General features: G+C 37.4%; 3 protein-coding genes across 3 annotated transcripts; 2 read left to right on the top strand and 1 right to left on the bottom strand.

Annotated features, from left to right (window-relative positions):
* Window positions 1-335: 335 nt before the first annotated feature.
* Window positions 336-1,157, top strand: LOC115228501 (zinc finger BED domain-containing protein 6-like). The gene has a single exon (XM_029799075.1). The coding sequence runs from the start codon at window positions 336-338 to the stop codon at window positions 1,155-1,157; it is 822 nt and encodes a 273-aa protein (XP_029654935.1).
* Window positions 1,158-2,596: 1,439 nt separating this feature from the next.
* Window positions 2,597-3,504, bottom strand: LOC115228500 (succinate dehydrogenase [ubiquinone] iron-sulfur subunit-like). The gene is given in 2 exon segments (XM_029799074.1): window positions 2,597-3,175; window positions 3,178-3,504. Coding segments are annotated over 2 exon segments (906 nt in total).
* Window positions 3,505-16,637: 13,133 nt separating this feature from the next.
* LOC115228499 (cyclin-dependent kinase-like 1) lies at window positions 16,638-17,884 on the top strand. The gene is made up of 4 exons (XM_036498954.1): window positions 16,638-16,928; window positions 17,042-17,164; window positions 17,252-17,340; window positions 17,378-17,884. Exons 1-4 carry the CDS (start codon window positions 16,749-16,751, stop codon window positions 17,571-17,573), a joined length of 588 nt encoding a protein of 195 aa, XP_036354847.1. The 5' UTR covers window positions 16,638-16,748; the 3' UTR covers window positions 17,574-17,884.
* The last annotated feature ends 4,768 nt before the right edge of the window (window positions 17,885-22,652 follow it).

Raw genomic sequence — 22,652 nt, 5'->3', positions numbered from 1 at the left:
TGTCAATCATATCACACAATGTGAAAGAAATAGACTGGAAGTGTGTTATAGAGGGGATATACGCCTAAAGTTGACCAGAATTAAACCCGACACTGAATATTTAGCGAGTAGTGATGCACCGATAACCATTTTTGGATTTTGCCGATTACCGATTATCGGCCAATTTCACCGATACCGATACCGATTAATCGGCCATTATATTATACATAAAAATATATTTATATGTAATTTATTTTATTAAAAATGTAATTAAATATTTTGTTTAACATGTCGAGCGTTGTATGGAAATTTTTTGATGTCTCAGACGATAATTCGTTTTTTTGCGTATGTAAATTATGCGATATTTTAATATCAAGATCGAACAACGAAAAGCTCTCGCAACATATGCAATTGATAATAATCTTTCAATATTATCAGATATACAGTGGATAACAGCAGAAAAAATTGTTAAAATTTTGAAACCATTTGAGGAAATAACAATTGAAGCGAGCAAAAGGAGTGCTACTGCTTCCATGATTATTCCTTCAATCAAAACAATTCTCTTATTTCTTGAAAAGGCAAAAGAATCCTGTGAATTTTATGAAATCAAAGAAACAACTGAAAAATTAATGTCCTCTATTGATAAAAGATTTACCTTTTATTTTGAAAACGAATCACTATGTATTACAACAACATTGGATCCCAGATTTAAAACAAGATTTCATAAGACTTGTATGATTGAAAGAATTAAAAAATTGATTGTTAAATATATGAAGGATAGTAATTCTCCTGACACGAAGTTATCTGAAAATGCCATTTCTTTGACAAAAATACAAAATTCGGAAACATTAACATTTGAAGAAATATTTTCTCAAATTTCATCTTCTAACCGAATTATGTCTATGGAGAAAAATTACCAACATTGCTATTTGACGGAACTTCAAAATTATTTAGAGCTAGATTTAATACGACGAACTGATAATATATTTACGTGGTGGAAGAACTTCACGAATATATTTCCCCGCTTAAGTAAAATGGCGTTGAAATATTTAACAGCTCCTGCTTCGTCTGTAGAAAGCGAAAGAGTTTTCAGCACTGGAAGAAATATATATCAACCGAAAAGAAATAGACTTTTGCCAGAGAATGGAGAAATGATGATGTACCTTCATATAATTTAAAAACATCAGACTTTAATTATTGATTCTTTTAAAAAAATTTTGTTTATTTAACGTTTTGTTGTATACAATTGTATTTCGGAAAATAATTACATTACCGATTAATCGGCAGATTTTGCCGATTACCGATTATCGGCCGATTAATCGGTGCACCTCTATTAGCGAGTAAACATCAATATCAAGGGTCTCACTAATAATTTTTGATAAAAATTCAATTTTTACATTTGATTTATTGTTTTATATTTTGATTTTTGAGTTATATACAAAAAACAACCAATTAAGGGACAATGCACAAAAATTTTTAAATTGTATGTGGACAAGGGGGAAGAAGCACATCGACCACAAAAATGTTGAGAATGCCTGGGTTATCTCATGGAAATAACTCCCCGAGAACCGAAAGGCTTCTGTTTCTAGTACAGGACCGTAACCAATTTATAGACAATGTTGGAATATTGTGCAGTCACTGTAACTCAACCACAAACACAGTTGATCATTTACCGACGAGGTGTGGTCGAATGCTAATAGTGATTACTTAAAGACACAAAGAAGTGTATACATCTGCATTTATGCACAAAGTAAGAAATCCAGGAGGCTGAAAACTCGTTCTGTTCAGTCAGTAATTGCAGATAACTTTGCGGAGATTCGTGTTGACTGAGGGTCGAGAATAACAAGGCGGACATCTTCGGCAAAACGAGGAACACAATCACGCTTATTGAGATTGGGGTCACCTCCCAAACAAACCTAAACCAAGTTGGGGTGGAAAAGCTCCACGATTTGCTTTTTAGTGAACTGGCAGCCAATCTCTTCAACTCTGCAATCCACAACGCAAAGGTAATACCACTGGTAATAACGTGGGACGGTGCTGTGAATAAATTCTACAAACATTACTGCAAATTAATTGGTCTCGAAGGACACACGAGCTTTTATCCAGTCTGTGGTCATCAATTGGAGAGTATACGTGCAGAACAGCATAAGATTGAAATGATCCTGCCGGAAGAATGCCAAGTCGCGGTTTACAAATGGAACAACGGAGTAAGCTTTGTCGAGTAGAACCATGGAATCAGACTCGAGAACAACCACAAAGTGCCTGTAAAATAGATAAGTGTGCCCATCGAAGGCTTGAAGAGAAGGAGAATCTACAGAAAGCAGACGCACTAATTAAAAACTAATTTTATCTGGACTTTTCAATTTTGTTCCTTCTTGAATACAGAATACCGCCCTTTGTTTACACACAAATCTAAGCACAAACAATATAGTATTAACAAATATGAAACAAAAATGTCCTGTCAAAGCAAAGATTATATTATAAAACACAAAGAAGGGAGTCTTAACTAACTTTATGCATTCTCGAACGTGTCTTTATACTACCATTTCATGTTGTGACAACCACTTTGGGCGTGTTTGTGGTTACTTTAATAAAGTCTAATAATAAACAAAAGACATTAGTGAATAGTTAGTATTAATTGGAAGGGGCAACAGCAGTCTTTTGAGTCAAATTGGCAGCCAATCTCTTCAACTCTGCAATGGCTCGTCCGGGCATCAGTCCCTAATTGTATATAAAGAAGACACACTTTGGGACATGTCTGAGTGCAATTCATAATAGTATGACAAGTATATAGTCCAAAGGCGTGGTTTAACTTGTCCACTCGTTCAATACTCTTCTGATCCCTCGAATCGACGACCCAACGGTATGCCTGGAGAAGAGCAGCTGGCCCGATGTACTTGTCTCCATTCCACCAGTAGGATGGACAGGACGTGGAACAACAGGCACAGAGAATACACTCATACAGTCCATCCAACTTGCCTCTGTCCTCCACACTCTGTCTGAGTGGCCTCGTCCCGATCTGAGCCTCCTCCATGTCATCTCGCTGTAGCCATGGCTCAATCGACTTGTACTGGGCATAAAAGTTGTTCATGTCCTGCACTCAACAGGCACTACTAACCACCACCAGGTCTTTGATGACGTACATGTGGGGAAGTGGGTAGATCTTTGTATTCTTCTCCAGTTTACTACAATCGACTAATCACAGTACCATATGCAGGCCAGACTGTTCTGTCCATTTATGTTCATGGCACACGACCCGCAGATCCCTTCTCGACAGGATCGACGGAATGTCAGCGACGGGTCCTGTTCTGACTTTATTTTGATCAGTGCGTCCAACACCATTGGTCCACACGAAGCCGTGTCCACTTGGAAGGTCTCCATTTTCGGGATGTTCTTCCCCGGGTTCTGCATAATTACCCCAAATCTACATATCGATATATCTTTAGGTTGGCTGGCCCTCCGGAGGCCATTTTCCTCGTAGACAACAATATTGACTTCTGTACTAATCATCACAACCCATACCATTGAGCCAGCAAAAATCATCCACAAAAGAAACAATTATTTATTAACTTATTAAAATATAACAACTCATATAATTAAAAACAAAAAGAATAATAAAACAATCACAATCCATCCTCCTGTTTTTGAAGGACAGCCGAACAGTAGGACAAGTCCCAGTACTGTTCTACCTTATACCTCGCAAACTGTTCTCTGGCGAATGTGGCCGTGGGACAATTCCTGAATGTTATATCCGAAAAGACCCGAGACTGGACAACTCCCTACGACTAAGACAGACCACAACCTCCCACACCAGACTACACACATTCTCAGTCTCATCCTGCTTCCTCAGTTTATTCCACTGTATTCGACGCATCATCAACGCCTTGAACCGTCTGGTCTGTTTGGGTCCCCCCTCCACCACCACCACATTACAGTCCGCCAACAAGGCCACAAACCCCGTCATCAACAACTGTCGACAGTTCTGCTCGATCTTATAACGGTGACTTATATTGCTCAGGTTGGGGATTCTGCATATCCACCACACACCAACCGGAATACGAGGACATGCACTCCACACGACACATCTTCCGATATTCGCCGAATCACCTTTTCCCGTGCTTGGGAGGGTGTCAGTTGACGGTCTTTGTTGGCTTTGATGTGCTTTCTCTCTCGTTTGGCCATCTGGGCACGCACATACGACTCCACTTTGGTGGGGTCCTGCACTGCCTCCGACCCCAACACTCGCATCAGGTTGGCCATCCGGACTGGCTGGTCACACAATTATACTTTTAGGCTCCTGGGGGGGCACCAACCCCAGTCGGACCTTCTCCTGGTACTCCTTCTGTGCCTCCAAACGAGTCTGCCTCCTCAACTTGCCCCTCTCCTTCTTTGTCAGTGGCACTATTATCCCCTTCTGTCCCTTCGATGCTACCAATCAAACAACAACATCAACATGACATCACGTGCTTCTTCGGGTGCTCCACCAAGCCTGTTATACACAATTCTTCCCCCAAATTATTGCCTTCAATGGCCGCCAGTGCCACATCATACCTGCCATGCCAAACCACCCCTACCGATGTGAAGTAATCAACAACGAGTCCCACCACTCAATGTCAGGAATGTGATCTATCAGCTTTAAATGCCCAAATCCAGTTACATAGTTATTTTCAGGCTGGACAGACACAATTCGGGAAATACCGGCAATGCCTGTTTTCTTGGCCACTTTGGAGATCTCCATTTGTAGTTTGGACAGTTGTTGCTGTCATTCATCAGAGAGGACTACCTTTGCCTTCTGTCGACGTGCCTTCTCTATAAACAGGCCTGGCTCGTTGAATTTGAGTGGCCTCTTTGCTCGGACTGCCCCACGTACTCTACAATACCAAAATATCCTCACTTTATTCGCGGATCAAAGATATTGCGGTCAAAAACAGGCTCGGCCACCACTTCCTTCTTTACGACTGGTTTTTTGGGTTCTTGTTTGATAGAACGGAGGTTGGCTTGGAGGGTGGGGGCACTCTTTTTTATTTCCACGTCCTCTCCCGTCCGTTTGTCCACCATTCGGCCATCCTCGTCCAAAATCAAGTCCTTTGCTCTACGGAATATAGCCACTCCTCACCGGTCCTCGGTCTGTCTGGTCACCCTGGGAATGATACAGACAGGCATACAATTTGGAAGGGGGACGAATGTCTAATTTGTCGAAATATCGCTTTGCTCGGGAAGCCAGACTCTCGGAAGATCTTCTTGATATGAATTTGGATAAATTGTCTGTTTATTTCACATATTTGGACTTACATATCATTTTTGTGGTCGATGTGCTTCTTTCCATGCATTTTACTAGTTCGGAGAGGACGTGGGAGTTTTCACGGCCCAATGTTTTGACAACTGCCTTGTTCATTTCAGATTTGACTTTGTCATAATCACTTGCTTGAAATGACATGTTATTGTCACACCACAACAAAAGATTTAATTTAAAAAATATATTATTTAATTAACATTATAATTCTGGAATATTAATATTATTAGTAAATGATTTGTTAGTTAAGAGTCCGTTAAATTGACACTCCCGTTCGATGTTGCAGATTTGGACATTTCCTTATTGGGAAATACATAATTTATATTCTACACATATAGACATGCCAGACATTGTATTTGAAGTTCTTGGTGGACATTATGAGATCCTGTATGATCGGATGTTCTATTATCACATTATAAGGCAGAGTCCCCTCCTCTTTTGAGTTCAAATCCCAATAAACTGTGTTCAATTTATTCTAACATAAACACACAATCACAACCAAAATGTCGATTTCACTGCTCGATTCAATGTCCTTGAAACGATTGTTGGACTTTGAGCCGCATTTTCCGTGCATCAACACTTTATGGATGTGGGATATTCTGATATCGGCAATCTGTTCTGCGGACACCACCGACTCGGAATCACTGCTGATGTACTCCAGGAACTCCCCCCTTATTGAGGAGTTGGACAGTCTCTTGTGACTACTCACGATTTTCTGGTCCGACACCACGCTCAAAGCCCTTAGGAACCCGCTGTAGGGATTCTCATCACAGCAGAAGTAGAGGAGCTGGAATATTCGCAGCACTACAACCATATCGATGTAGTCCAGGAACAACCCGCTGCTCTCGAAAACACGGAAAATGTATTTTTTGATTCTTTGACTCCACAATCCGTCAATATTTTTTATTCCAGTACAACTGCTGTACTCAGAGAACCACAGATTGCACTACACACGTGAGTCGGTCTCCTACATTTTCGAACTGTTCCCACGTGACATATCCCGACCGAGTTTCGTCCATTTCCATTAGTTGATGGAGGGAGGACATCAAATCCGTCAATGACGGGTGTGGGAAGGGTTCCATGCAGAAAATTATAAATTTTTTCCAGTTGACAAATTCGTCGTCGATTTGAATTCGTGAGACTATTTCTTGGATCTACTCTCTCTAGACGGAGGTCACCTCGGAGTAGCTCATGTTCAGCCACACTGCCGGAAACACTTCTTTGCAGTTCCCGTAGGCCGTCAAATTGGAGATTAGATTGACGAGAGTTTTGCTAAAAACTATCCCCGAAGGAGAAATCATTTCGAGCTTAAATTGTGGCGACTGTTTTACCTGGTGGTAGAGATTCCATAGTTGGTGGAAGGAAAACTCCGTCCGTGAACTCAGATCAGCCATTGACCCGCTGTAGCCACGGATTTCCGCCCGAGGGGGCAGTGGAATGAAAAAATTCTAAAATGACTGTTTTGTGTACATTTTGTATATAAAATCGGCCATTGTTGAGGCGAATGACATTTTCGATGGTTTTCCCGAACTCGACGTGATTTTTTAAAACTTGGACAACTTGGTTGATGCTTAAATCACGGCAGTCACACACACCTTTCCATTTCTTCCGTAAATGACTTGGTGATCAACCCCGCCATCTTGCTCCGAACAGACCTCATTCTGGACTGCAGGGAGGCAATCATTTCTGTGCAGTTTCTTGTTACTGAGCGTATAAAATAGCCCGCACATGTTTCTAAATGTCAATCAACGCTTTCGACCTTCTGTTTTGATGGCAGAGAGGAATTCTGAATATATTTTTGACTCATTGCTATCGTTGCAGGCGACAGTCTCGGCTTAAATTTAGTGAAACCAACTGACTTTTTTTCTTTGCTTTTTTGCCGGAAGGTGACACTTTGGATTTCCCTTTTGGAGAATCCTGTCGGTCGATATTCAGAGATTGGAGAAACTTCTTTTCTGAATTTTCCACCTGAAATGAGTTTGCGGAGTATTTACAAGAGTTTTGATTAAATCGAGAGAATTGTTGGCACTTTCAACACAATAAGTCCATTCCTGAGTAGACAAAGACGACAAGTAAAAATCCGAAATTTGTACACTTTTCCGGTCTAGTCTCTTCCTACTCCCTGAATCGTGACTTGTCGGGTTTTTTCGAGGCAATAAAGGAATTCTGTGGATGCTATAGGGAGGGATACTTGGTCTCAATGTCGCTTTGGTCTGTCGTCGTCGGTTCTGAATAATCTTTGGTTGATTTTTTCTTAAGCTTCTGCTCTGCTGAACGTCTCGGACTCTTTGGATTTTTCTTAGAAGGCTCGGACTTTTCTTTGCCTTGGGAATTGGTAGATTTCGGTGTCACTCGATCTGCATCTCCGTTTTCTCTGTCGTGATAGGGCTAATGTCAGTCCACACTGACCACCTCGACTACAGCCAGTCGCAATCTCTCCTCGTCCGCGGTTTCCATGAACTTGCCACTTAGGGCGAGGTAGTAATTTCTAATTAATTTGGCTAAATCTTGGAATTTGTCAATTTCGGCCTAAAGTGGTGCTGAACTGATACTTGTTGTAACGAAATGCACAAATTGTCGATCATTCCAATTTGGTCCTCCAGCCAGTTGTTGTTGCTCATTGACGACAACTCGTCCTCCGCAATCTCCCTTTGTCGACTGGATATATCCCACAGCCGATGTTTCAAATCCTCGATTCTTTGGTGTAGTTCAGTCTTGGTTTCTTCGTCCTCTCGAAGTTCAGTCGGGATGGATGCAAAATCCTGCATGTGGATCACTCACTCGTACCTTCTGCCACTGAATAAAATAGTCCTCCTTCTCGTCATGTCTCCCAAGAAATGTATAAAAGTCCTGTCTAGACATTTCGAGCGTCTCAACTCACTGAAAGTTGTAAATATATTCCAAATGAGAGTGCCGTTTCCGCTGAAGGTCCCCCACCAACTTCACGACCGAATCGGTATACACGTCTTTTATGGACGTCCAAAATTCGGCCAATAATTGTTTTTCTTTCTTTTAAATAATTTACAAACTACGCTAACTGCAGGTAGGGACAAGTCAACAAATGTCCAGGACGAGTCCATTGGACTTGTTTCCATAACTTCAGAAGCGTCCTTGATCGAGGGAGTTTTGCTTTTTTGTTTTTTACCTACTTTTTGCTGATTTTGGTGTCACCTTTTTCCTTCGAGGAGTTGGTCTTTGGTTTTTCGGATACACTTTTTCTGGGCTTTGCTAATCATGATTGGGCCAACTCATTACCGGGAGATTTCTTCTTGGCTTTTGTGGGCTTTTCCGGCACTTCCTCTGCTTCTTCTGTCTTTTTCTCAAGAGCCTAAACATTGTGGGAATTGAAACCTCTTTTTCTCTCAATTCCTGTTCTGTTCGAAGTCTGAGTTGTTCCATTTCTTCATTCGCTTGTTCAATTTTCTAAATCTTTGAAGTTAAGGCGTTTACTTGTCGTTCCAATTCTTCAATCTGAGCCACTACCTCCTGGGAAATATCTTCCTGTGATTCGACAGTCACCAAATTGTCTTTGTTGATGTAAAACTTTTCCAAACAAGCCCAATTTTGATTATAATTCACGAGACTATGACAATATTTGTCGAACTAACTGTGAAGGATTCCAATGTTTGTTTTCTTCATTTTTCTGCATGTTTCTAATCACAGTTTCGTCGTCCGCTTTCAGGTAAATCACGTGTGTAAGTCCATTCTTAGTCACGGGAACTGGATCAAAGTGCTGGAGACCGTTTATTATTTCGAATTCTTCACTTTCAGGGGCATTCAAGTCCAATCCTTCCAACAAATTGTCCAAAAGTCGGCATTGGTTCAACGAACACGGAAACCCGTCGAGAACGAATCCCTCATTCTCTTCAATTGCTCTGCAATACAAATCAACCCTTTACTCTAGTCTGTTCGCAATAAGAGAAATGAGCAATTCATCAGGCAGTGAGTCGCCGTCTTTCATTTTGGATTGAATTTGCAGACCGAGTTGTGTCCTCGTCAGTTCCCGCTAAAATATATTGGTGCAAAATTTACATTTATTTCAATAACACTTACCCGACTTTCGTCTCGGGGACACAAGTCTTGTCCCCCTTCTAAAGTGGGGTCACCAAGTTACCTGAGGAATCAACAATTCTTTCAGTTTCCTGAAATGTGAATTGCAGAATAAACTTTATTCTCGCTGTTTTCCGCAGCCTGAACTGCTTGGGCAATCAATTCGTCAACGTTGATCACCGCGCACTGAAACCCTAAAAAACTCGATAAATATTTATTACGTTGAGCAAGGGCATTTGAGACTGCCGTTTTGCCACTTCCCGGTTTTCCCAGAATGCAAAACCTCCTATTTGGGGGGATTTGGTTGATGTGTTCTGCGATGCTCTGAAATGTGGTCTGAACTGACTTACGATTTGTCTGGCCTCGATTCCCAGCAGATTTCTCATAATATGGACAAGCACGTTATTTCTGGGAGGGACGGGCAAATCGGGAGATTTCTCCCACGTGCCGACCATATTCTACACTGAGTGACACAAATATGAACAATATATTCTTTAATATTCATGTTGTCAACAATAGTCTTCAATTCGGGCGAATACAAACCAGAAACCGACTCACCGAGTTCTTGAAAAAAAGACTGGCCTTTGACAAAAATTTCGTTCATTTCCCTCATCACGGACTCGGGGACATTGCTGGGTAGTCACACATTTCAAACCAATCCGTGAGTTCTCTGTACTCGGCATATTTGATGGCATAGTCGACGATGAGGAGGGTTATCTCTCTGGACAATGTTTCGTGTTTGAGTTGTTTTTTTCTTCGGTTTTCCGCCATGATTTCGCGGTGTAATTCCAATTGCTGTTGGTTTTTGATTTTGTTTGCTTCTTTCTCCATCCGAGAGAGTTCCTCACTGTTTTAAAGGCAGGAATACAGCTTCTCTGTTTAGCACGTTTTCCATGTCGACTTGTCTCCGTTTTTCGTTTTCTTGTTCCCTTTTTATACGATTTTCCCGAATGATGTCTTTTTCGTGTCTTATTTGCATCAGTTGGTTGACAAGACGTTTTTCTTGTTGAGACTGCCTCATCATTTGGGACACGAGTGTCTCCTCCCTCGTTTGTTCCTGGCCTCTAATCCACAAAACAAACCGCCAACATCATTTGGCACTTCATTTGGTCCACCAGGACTTTTCTTCGTCGTTTGTCTCGTTCAAGTTTGGCATTTTTTTCTTCCGTTAGACGAATCTTTATTTGGTTGAAATACTCACTCGAATCGTCGTCCCGAATATATCTCGACAACAACGTCTCTAGACCGTTGCCCTCGGGGTTGTAAGTCACACTGTTTAACAGGTCTCTTAAGGTTATATTCTGGCCATACATCTCCTCCGTGTTCTCCTCGGGCTTTATGTATGACTGCTCAACAATTTTTTCAAACTCTTTTATTCTTTTTGAAAATTCCTAATATTATATTAACAGTTATAACTTGTTTTTCTTTTTGATTGTCTTTTATTTTTCCTGTCTTTTCTTGATTTTTTGTAATAACAGTTTTTTCAGATCTTGTGTGTTGTGGGAAAAGTTACCTTATTTTGGCTACCAGTTCGTCTGTTTTTTCTTTCATTTTTACCCACTCATCCCGGAGTTGCCGTCTAATTTTTTGTTTATTTTTTTCATTTTTTTCATTTTCTTTGATTTGTAAAATTAAATTTTGATTTTGTTTATAAATTATTTTATCTTTGTAGACGTTGGCTTTTTCAAGCAAAGACGAATGTGCCTCATTCATGGTCTTTTGCCTGAATATCTACAAAAATACAAGCAGGACACACATGATTGTGAATTTCATTCAGACACTTGTCAAAATGAGCCTTTCCTTTCGGTCTCTGGGCCTCCAAGGCAAACTCAGTCAAATTCATTTTCTCTTTTCTCCTGAGGACAATGTAGAGCTGGTAGAGGGTCCTTGTGGCCACTCCAATATCCTCGTTCATCAATGATCGGATTATCAAAAAATCAAACGGGACCCCAATTAGTTGGAAGGTCGGACCAAGGCGGGAAAAATTATTCAATTTTGAGCCACTTGAACTGGGCGGGTAAATTGGGTTGTTTACTTGCCCGTGGAGAATTGGTCAAAGTCTGCTTGGAGGCCATATTTGTGCAGAATTTCCCCGATTAGGTAGCCGTTGGAAAATTCATAAGCAATGCTTTCATTGTCTTGAATTGATTTTATTTTTTTACATATTTTTGTGGAAATATTGACGTCGTTGTTCAGCCAATCTAACAGGATGGTAGTCATCTCTATGGAAATAAATTTATTATTATTTATTTTAATTTATATTATTTAGTAAATTAATTTATTTAAAGTTAAAAATATTATAACGTGTATAAACCTGTGGTGTTTTTAATGCCACGATGCAATGTTTTAATAACTGGTAAATAATTGGCCATATTTAAAGGCACTCCTGGCTGTGGAAAGTCACTGCTCATTTCTAAATTACTAAATCGTTGCAAGGAGCTTATTCACGTCGAATTTGGGGCATATGCAATCGAAAATAAGTTTATTTACAAACAACTCGACCCTCAATTTGACTGTCCAGTAATCGAGGATGATCTGGTACTCATAAATTCTTATTTTTGGCTGCAGAGTCGCTTTCAGAGCTGATTTGTGAGGGGAATTATATTATTGACTACCACGGATGTGATCTATTCGAAAATGAGTTGTTTGACCTTGTGGTAGTCCTCAGAACTGATATCGAAGTGCTTGGACCACGACTAATCGAAAGGTCAGTTTGGTTGAGTTATGCAGGGGGTATGCAGAGGTGAAAGTCAGGAATAATCTCGAATGTGAGATTTTTGGAGTTTTGGAAGAACAGGCGAGGGATACTTTTGATGAAAACAAAGTTTTGGTACTTCAAAGTGACACCCAACTCGATTTGAGGAGAAATATTAAAATTATTAAAAAACGAATTCAATTGCTGTCAAATGATTGATTTTTTATTCATTTTCCAATATTTATCTTTTTCTATCACTCAAATGAGATCTTTTCAGTCAGGTTACTCTGACAAAATTCTTTTCCACTGATCAGATCAATTTTTTGAAAATCTGTCTTTCCAATCATTTATGTTTTTCGGAATTTAAGTGAGCGTTTCCTGTATACTCTCAATATTTCCTTTATCTAGTTTGCGAGGGTGGGATTAGCTCATAAATGTATAAAGTTAGTTGTTCACAAATTTATCACACGTCTGAGAGACGTGGAAAGAATATTTTATAGATTTTGGTTTTTATTAACAGCACGAATTACATTTTAATGGAGTTAAAATACAACGTTAATATGCACTTGATAAAATCGTCATAAGTTGTAGGACTTGGATCAAAGGCAAGACGAGTGGAATTTTTATTTAATTCTTTCAAAAATTGTATGAGGGCTATTTCGTGTTCTTTCTTTAAAACAGCGTCTTTTTTTTCCTTTAAAATCTAAGGGATGTGCATGGTAGACTACCTTTTCTAGGCTTTCTGTTTGCGATTTTATTTTCATGCGATGTTTGACAGCTGCCTTTCGGTTTCTTTCTCTTATTTGGTCAATCATTTTTTGTGATAACCAAATTTTAGTCACAAAATGGTTATATATAGGAAATATGAATTCTTTAATTTCAGAAAATAAAATCAGTCTTCTCGTGTTATATTCTATTCATTTAAGTTTATATTTCATAAAAGAACTCTTTTTAATGAATTTTAATGAAGTAATAGACTGAAATAGGGAGACATGACTATAGCTAGTGGAACTCTCTATGAGTCGTCGGTGTCTCGACAGGTTTCCGATGACCTTCATTTATGTCTTTGTATCAAAAGTCTCATTAAAATGTGTGCAATTACAGTAATCGGGCTTCCAGAACTGTAATTGCTATAAATTAATAAATTATCGGGTAGTGCGTAGGACATAGGTTTCTGGGAATCGACTGGATTACAAATCTCAGCTAATCCAAGTTCAACCATTAGTTTTAAAATAACCTAATGGCTGGAATAAGGAGAAAGCAAACAGTGAAACTCAAATAAAATATTTAAACGATGATAAAGTAACCTAATTAATTGAATTATTGGGCTTTATTGGCATCATTGTAGTCTTTATCTGTGATTTTTACTTCTTTCTCAAATAAACAAGCTAAAAAGAATAATCCCAGCAACATACAGGCATCCTGTCCGACGAGAACAATTTTCTCACACAAGTATGTTGCCAAGTCCTCATATCGATGATGAAGATACCACTCGTATATATCCTCCTCATATTCGTCGACCATCAAATGACACTATTTCACTATCCCCTAATCACAACTTGAGTTTTTAGTTCCGTAACTTCCAGGGCAGTGTGGTTCCAGAGACTGGAGGGGATATCCATTTTTACGGTCACGTTCCGCTGTCTTCAAAATTTTGCTAAAACTTTACATTAGTCCTTGCAGGGCCTGCATAGTCTCACTTTTCCCTTTTCTGAATCTACGCCACCCCACGTATTCCTTGTGCAAGTCAAATTCGACAAACGACATGCACGTTTCTAAGATTATTTCAGTGAATCGAGTCTCCCTTTACACTTTTAAATTTGGATAATTATACGAATTGCTGTATTGTATCTTCTTACTTGCATCATGTCCTGTGTGCATTACCTCCGGGGTGTCTGTTTCTTCGCACTTGCTCACAATGTCGAGTGCCATCAACTTGCAAACTTGATAATATAAATTGGCACGTGAACCTTCACACCGAGTTGGCAAAAACTCTGATGGATGTTTGGATAGAACACTCAATATTAGGAGAGAATACTGAATAGTTATGAACAGAAGTGTAATTACCATAATGATATGCATTTTTTATACAAATTTTTTTTATACGTTTAGGAATGAGGGTTCCCCAACATATCATTTGATATTTAATAGAGATAAATCAAATTCTTAATAATTTCTTTACTTACAAATCTTAATTTATACTTTTTGTACACAGCGTCAGCGTTGAGCGACAACTCGCCTAAATTTTTTTGGCGACAACTCGTCTACGAAGAAAAATATTTTAAAGGTAAATAAAATAAAATTTTAAAACAATTACTGTTTATTCTGAACTTTTAAAGCAATCAAACCATCAATTAGCTTAAAATAGCAATCTACTTCAAATTCATGAAAATTTTCACATGCTATTCTCAGTTCAAGTTCCTTTTTGCAGTCTGTCGCAGACACTTCAAGATACCTTCCTGACTTAATTTGTGTCATTTTCACAAAAAGTCTTTGTTCTTCCCTGGCCAAATTTAAAATAAACCAAAAAATTCATTATCTGTTGGTTGTTTTCTTTTTTTGTCGCATCAAGAGAAAATTTTTCAAATTCCATTAAAACATTTTCCACAGGGATGAAAGCTAAATGGTAGCATTTTCTCAATAATTTTCGTTCCCACGATGAAACGTCTTTGTAGGCTCCCACAAGACCAAGACATTGTATTTTCCGCCATATGATTTGGCCGAAATGGAAATTGCAGCCAAATACATTAGACGACGAAAAAACTGATTTTGTGGAGTTAATTAACCCCTTTTCAAAATCAATTAAAATACTTGCTGGTGAAGTAACAAGTGTCTTTATTTCTTCAAATAATGCACAGTAGGAATTTTCTGTTTTGTTGAGCAAAAGAACGTGCGCAAGAGGCCAGAATTTACCTAAGTATTTTCCTTGTATTGTAATCATTTGTTCGAATTGATTAGGGACGCTTTTAAAGGTACCATCAATAACCCAGACATCTGATTTTTTCAAAATGTCAATCTGATAATCCGAACAAAAAATGACGTAACGATTTACATCATTAATTCCAGAATCCTTGCGATAAAAAATTTCGCCCCGATCATTATACCACAAACTTTCAGGAATTTCAGGAATGGTCGGAACAAAATTTGGTATCAGTGTTTCTCTTTCCCGTTGAACGAGACGAGTCAATGAACGTTCCTTTGGCAAGATTTTAATGACGTCAACATTGGCTCCAATGAGGCTTCTTGACACCACATTCATAGTTCTGTCTTCTGACGCCTTTGCGGAATCTTTCAGGTCAGAAACTAGTTTCATGCTTTTTATCTCATGATCCTCAAAGGGGCCATGATTATGAGCATTTTTTGTGCTCAACTTGTTTTGAGCATCCACCGTGCACCTCACCCTGCATTCTCGATTTCTGCACCTCCAATAAGTAAGACCGTCTTTTTTTCTATCTGTATTATACAAATAGTTCCGGTGTAGTAAAAGTTTGCCACCTCTTTGGCTTTTAAGCAGTTCAAAGTCAGTCATATTAAGGATTAAAGTAAAAAAATTGTTGAAATTTTAATTAATTAGATTTAATCTGGTAAAAATAAAATTTTTTATTTATTTTAAGTAGGCGAGTTGTCGCATAGCCATTTAATAGAGATAAATCAAATTCTTAATAATTCCTTTACTTACAAATCTTAATTTATACTTTTTGTACACAGCGTCAGATCCTTTTTTCACAACACATCTCAGGAGATCAAGGCTCGTGATGACTCTTTTTCAAGGCGGATGTTATGTTTGAAACAAATATGGCAATTATTTTGCTAACCACATTTATTAAACAATCGGAAAACATGGAAAGTCTTGCCAGAACTTAGACCTTCAACGCGTAATGGTGTCAAGGAGGTCTGGATATTATATTCATCTTAAAACTGGTTTTATTAGCATTCGATGTGATCCTCTTGCAGTTATATCCGTTTTTTCCCGTGACTTATGAAATCGCTATTTACCCGAGTACCTATTGAGGGCTATTTTGTTCTTTCTCTTAGTAAATCACACCGCTCTTGATATTTCATATGGATTATGAAACCCAAAAAAGTTAACTAGCACTAAAAATAAATAGTTCCCCTAACCTTACGAATTACTATACTTACAAATTGAAATCATGTCCGACAATTGGGTGAATATTGATTCCCCAAAATAGAATCTCCGAAGATAACACGAGAGATAAATTAAAATCATAAAGAAGAAAGAATGCTTAACAACTGTGTGCTTAGACATACAAGAAAAATCGTACTTTAATCAAAAGTTGGTGTAAATTGATTTTGTTTAATTAAATTTGTAAATATCAGCATGATCTGTGAAGAGTACTTATTGAAGATAGTCTATGCCTAATGGGGACTTTTTACCAAAGTAGTGGAATAAAATAAATAATTAAAAAGTGTTTATTTAATGTGTCTATAATAAAATTTCTGATATTTTTGTTAATTAATTATACTATTGAAATAAAAACACATTACAATATTTATTTATTTAGCTTTAAAGCTAATTTAAACATTTCAATAAAAAATGGTTGCTACAGCAGTCAATTAGACGCGAAATAATATATAAATTCAAGTCATAACAACCGCATACCCACAAACAGTCATTTCAATAATGATCAATCAATTTGGAAATAAACATGACCATTTGAGCAAAGGCACAAAGTTATTGTTCGCGACATAACATTCAGGCGGTATTTCCTGATGGAGAAGTATGAAAAAATGGGCACTATTGGGGAAGGGTCCTACGGAATTGTATTTCGCTGTCGCAATCACCAAAACGACTCCATTGTGGCTATTAAAAAATTCATCGAATCAGACGAGGATATTCTCATCAAAAAAATCGCAATGCGGGAAATCAGAATGCTTAAAGTTGTCTTTACAGTAATTCTCCTACAGCAACTGAAGCATCCAAACCTCGTGAATCTTTTGGAGGTCTTTCGTCGAAAGAAGCACCTGTACCTGGTTTTTGAATACATCGACCACACCGCCCTTAGCGAACTCGATCGAAGGCCGTATGGGTACTTTTGGCAGTTCTCTATTCCAGTCTTCCTGTCAAAAACTGCAAAAAAATAATTTTCCAAGTCCTCCAAGGCGTCAATTACTGTCATTCTCGAAATGTAAGATTCTAAATAGTGATTGTGAGGAGTCATAGAAACTCATGGCTGTCAATAGTCCTAATTAACTTCTCTGACATTAACCATTAGTGCATTCATCGGGACGTCAAGCCGGAGAATATACTCATCTCCAAGACCGGAATCGTCAAACTTTGTGATTTCGGATTTGCCAGGAGTCTGTGTATGTTAAAGTTTGCCAATCATAGCTGGGCCGAGCGACGAATACACGGAATATGTGGCCACTCGCTGGTATAGAGCACCCGAGCTGTTGGTGGGCGACGTCCAGTACGGGCCTCCTGTGGATGTGTGGGCAATCGGTTGTGTGTTTTACGAACTGATTACTGGTCAACCTCTTTGGGCTGGTCGTTCAGACGTGGACCAACTGTATTTGATTCAAAAATCTCTTGGTTAGTCTATGAAATGACGGTAGGCCCTCTAATTCAGAGACACAGCGAAATATTTATGAACAACCCTGTATTCAAGGGATTCTTTTTGACAGTTCCACCAACTAACGTAGATGGGGTCAATATGAATTAGGACAATATTCGCAAAAAGATTGCTTCGTACGAGGAAAACGTGGTTGAAATCATCGAAATGGCCTTGGTGATGGATCCAAGTAAAAGGGCAACATGCGAGGAACTCATCAACCATAAATGTTTTAAAGAAGTGGAGGAAATCCAGACAGACAACAGACAAAAACACAGATCAGTCTCAAGGCCAGGCGTATTTCTCTATCTTCCATGTTTTAGTATTTCCCTTTGATTGGATCCAACCCTGGAACCGTGTCGTTTTCACCATTATCGATCTCTAAATTAAATTTTGGAAATAACAGTAAAGGCGACAAGAAACTGACAACCAAAAAAAACTGCGAATTTTACCCTACTTTATAATTTACGGTTTTAAATTGTGAATCTCATCTGAGGATTACAATCTTTGCTTAATTAATAAAAACTAAACAGATATTTTTTAATCATCACATTATTAGACACGACTGTGATTAATAGTCCATACAAGTCATATTAATAAATTTCATGTTTGACTAGTTCTGCACTATTTTCTGTGATCGAAATTTCATCATCTGTGATTAAATTATAATTAGAATGATCAGTTTCTATGTAATAAAAATTTTCCCCAAACTTGTATATTCTCTATTTGCAAATTAGTCTTCTTCGAAATTAATTAAGTTTAATATTTGACTATTTGCTTTCCCTTGAGAGAAAAATTCAAAAAAACTGCTAAGATTCAAACTGTATTTACAGGAATTAACATTACAATCAGCGATTGAAAAGTCTGTTTCCTTAACTATGATACGACAGGAGTCTTTTTTTAAAAGTACATTCAATTAGAATGATGGGTCTGAAATCTTTTTTAAAAAGGTGGGTTATGTGGTAACCGACTAATATAAATTAACGAAGCGTGTATATTAAAACAGTATAACCTACAAAGGAAAATTTCGATATTAAAAGATCTCACCTACAAGATCACTGATTAGTTTTGAACTTTTTTGCCTCTTCAATTAACAATTAACTGCCAAGATTCAAACTGTAACAGCATATCCATGTGATGTTAATCATGTTCATAATTATAATAATTTTCATCGATTAATTTAATTAACTCAGAATGATTAAATTAAAATTTCCTTTCATTTGTGGGGAGCTAATTTAGTTCTAGAATTGTTTCAAGTTTGTTAATAAATTTTTTTTGATTTTCAAATTTGACGATGCCTCCAAATTCATCTTAGTAAAAATCGAATTAAAGTCTTTATTTGAATAGTCTTCCTGTTTTATATTTTTACATGGAAGCTAAAATTATTTTGAAGAAGAATACTATCAACAAAAACCTTTCTATTTTTAAGGGAAAAAACGCTTTGTCGAAACTGAAAGTATCCACAGTCTTTACTATACGGGATAACATTTTTGTTGCGAATGAGTTTGTCGAAATAAGAATTGATACAACAATCAAAACAGATAAAATTAATTAAAAATGGTTGTATGGCTCATATGGTTTACTGTAATTCTTAAGAAAAAAAACTCGATCTTCGGACAGTCATAATATTTTTTGGAAATATTATAAAGCTGACAAAAATAGAGAACTTTAAGTTTCAGATAAAACATAATATTTTATTTTTGGGTTAATATTATTGTTACGGGTTGGATGACCTCACATATCACAAATCCTGACAGGGCGAACAGACCGACGAACTCGACGTAACTTGACCTTACTGTGCTTAGTTTACTGTGCTTATCCGTGTAATGGCCCATCTGATCATTGACAATAAAAAAACAAGGCAAAATGACAGAACTAGTCTTTGTAAAATTTAGACTCGTTAGACTTGTTTGGATTAAAAAAACCTTGAATTGGTCTAAAATGTCTTCATAAAAGTGATATCCGTGGAGGAATATTCGACTCCATAGTCCTAGTCTTTTCCTGACCGATTGAACCACCGGAGATTGGTCTCAAAATGAGAAGATTAGTGAGAAATGAACAAGTGGAAAAAAGCGTATGGATGCAATAGTCAAACAAAAACGGCTGACGGACAACTCGCCTAGGAAGAAATGTATACTTGGGGTATTAAAATTTGTATTTCAATAGTCAAAATTTTGGACAACTATCTTTACAATAAGGATAGGGACATTGACGAAAAAATTGTCAATTTATATTTTATTATAGTTCAAATCGACGTTTTTTGTAAAAATAAAAATTGAAAAAATTCTATTTATGAAAAATTTAATTTAAAATTCTTCTTTTTGTTAAAATTTTTAATTAAATTAAATCCTAATAAATGGCTACAATTAAAAAGATATTAGGCCAAAGAAAGAGTGAGGTGGTAATTTTGGACAACTATCTTTACAATAAGGATAGGGACATTGACGAAAAAACGACGAGATGGAGATGTCGGAAACGAACGTGTCGGGGGGCGTTAATTTTGGACGAGAACAGCGAAGGGTGTAAAAAAACAAACGTGGTGAAACGTTTTTTCGCAAAGATTCTGGAATCAATGACGTTAACCGACACGTCATTTTTGCTTCTGATTTTCAGCTTTGTTTTCTAAAAAAGTCGAAAATTTGGATTGTTGATGGAACATTTAAAAGTGTCCCAAATCATTTTCAACAATTGGTGACGATATTTGTCAAATATTTGGGTAGTTACTGGCCTTGTGTTTTCGGGCTTTTGGCGAATAAAACGCAAGAGTGCTATACGCACTTTTTTAATGAGGTCAAAACCCTAACTGACAGTGACCCAGAACATATTGTTTTGGACTTTGAAAAGGGGCTAATTAACTCTTCGGCTGCAGTTTTTACTTCGGCTAGGGTGTCGGGGTGCAACTTTCATCTTGGGCAGATGATTTGGAGGAGAGTCCAAGCCGAGGGACTTTGTGTACAATACAAAGATAAAGAGTGGCAACACCAGATTATCAGAGATTGCTTTTCTCTGGCTTTTATTGATGAGAAGGATGTTCTTTTCCAATTCGAAAAAATCTGCTTTAATTATGCAGAAATGACCGAAAAGGATACAAAGCTAGATGAATTTTTGGAATATTTCAAAAAACAATTTATTCCCGGACTTGATGGTGAATCGCCAAGTTATGATGTTTCATTTTGGTCATGTTTTGAAAGGATCAAATCATCTGTTCCAAGAACTTCAAATGTACTAGAATCTTGGCATCGGGTTCTTAATAGTTTTTTTCTAACCGCGCATCCTCACCTGACAAATCTAATTAATGTACTTTGTGTGGTAGAAGAAGAAAAGTATGTGAGGATGTGTCAAGCGAAGTGCGGAAAATTGGAACTACCTAAATCTGACTTTAAAAAGGAAGAAGAACTGAAAGTAATTTGTTATCACTACCAAGAATTTGAAACGGATGATTTCTTAAGAATCATTGCTAAGTACACTTCTTTTAAAACAGAATAAAATTATTTATTTTCTCTAACATATAAAATTTTTATTGTTTTCTTCCTAGGCGAGTTGTCCGTTCTTGTTATTGGCGAGTTCAAGGACAACTCGCCTGTAGGCGAGTTGTCTGGCACCGGATTGGTCTCAAAATGAGAAGATTAGTGAGAAATGAACAAGTGGAAAAAAGCGTATGGATGCAATAGTCAAACAAAAACAAATAATGGTCCCGCCATATTACTGGACTGATTGCATAAATTGCAAAATTTTTTATTTACACGTATTTGATGCGTTTGTTAGAATTGACTAGGGAACAACTTGATAAATTCCAAATTTCATCAATAGCTGAGAATTCATTATACAAGAAACAACGATTTTGATTAAAAGAGCTATCGGAAAATTTTGTTTTTGAAGACGGTAAAGCGTTTTTATTGAAGGGTGAGCTAAAAGAAAGTTTTGGAGTTTACTTCAACATTATAAAGAGGATCGTATATGATTACAATCGAACAAAACATGACATGACCAGAAATAGTCTTTTTCAAAGTTTAATGGGAATTAAAAAAACCGGACGAAAATGAAATAAACGCATTTACTGACCCAGAAGAAATAAATTAAAAAAAATGAATACTTGGAAGATGACCAGCAAAATATGAAGATTCTGGAAAATCTTCAGAAAGCAGGCGAGAAAATGAAGAAAAAAAGAAAATGGCGATATGATGAAGAAAATATAAACGTGGGAGATAAAGTAATTATTAGACCTGATTATGAAAGAAAGTATGTTTCAAAAAGAAAGTATCCTTTTTATGATGAAATACAAATAAATATGTATACAGTGATTAATTAAGAATTACATAATTATGAAGATATGGAAAAAATGTAATCAAAAATGTTAACATCTCGAGACTTGATAAAATTTTAAAATAAATAGTCGAAATCTAAAAGTAAAAAATAGCTAAGCTAATTAAAGGTCTCACGAGACACCCGGCCAGCCTCGCGAATGGCGAAGCCGTTCCCTCGGATCACAGCAATCGACAGACGTTCCAGGAGCCAAGAATACTCTCTTGGTCGAAACTTTTCCATTGTGTCTTAACGCTGTCTTAACGTATACGGGGTTTTTTAATTAAGTTTTAATAAAACTGTTATTTAGAGTTGCTCTTAACGCTAGAAATTGTAATCAGAAAGTAATGAATGAATGTAATCAGAAAATATTAAAGATCGTATTATAGAACTTTAGAACCTTTCGTCGAAGAGTCCAGAAGACTTCGAACTATCCACATCATCTACATGGGGCATTTCCGATACAGAACTAAGGAATCTTGACTTCTTTTACAGAAAACAACTTCGTGTCCTAAATGGCATACACTGGCCACAGAAAATCAACAACTCATCCCTCTACAGCAGAGGTTTCCAAGCTTTTTTTTACGCGCCTCCCTTAGAGAAAAAGTACAATCTTGCGCCTCCCTTTATATTCCATAATATAATACAATTATTATTTTATCAAAAACAATTTTTTAAAACAAAAAGTTAATGAGATAATTTTTTTTCCATCTTGGCGCAAAGTTTTTCAAATCTTGGTGTCATCGCAGAGAGTGCTACTCTT

Source organism: Octopus sinensis, unplaced genomic scaffold (genome assembly GCF_006345805.1).
Source record: "Octopus sinensis unplaced genomic scaffold, ASM634580v1 Contig10780, whole genome shotgun sequence".
NCBI classification, from domain to species: Eukaryota; Metazoa; Mollusca; class Cephalopoda; order Octopoda; family Octopodidae; genus Octopus; species Octopus sinensis.
Note: the sequence above shows the minus strand (reverse complement) of the source record. Positions and strands in the feature narration are given on the sequence as shown.

Excerpts from the sequence above, each read along its gene's own strand:
- LOC115228501 (XM_029799075.1), top strand. The coding sequence starts at position 336 with ATGCGATATTTTAATATCAAGATCGAACAACGAAAAGCTCTCGCAACA.
- LOC115228499 (XM_036498954.1), top strand. The coding sequence starts at position 16,749 with ATGGAGAAGTATGAAAAAATGGGCACTATTGGGGAAGGGTCCTACGGA. Across the intron at positions 16,929-17,041 it reads TGCTTAAAGTTGTCTTTACA|CGAACTCGATCGAAGGCCGT; the intron begins GTAATTCTCCTA and ends CACCGCCCTTAG. Across the intron at positions 17,165-17,251 it reads ATTACTGTCATTCTCGAAAT|TGCATTCATCGGGACGTCAA; the intron begins GTAAGATTCTAA and ends ATTAACCATTAG.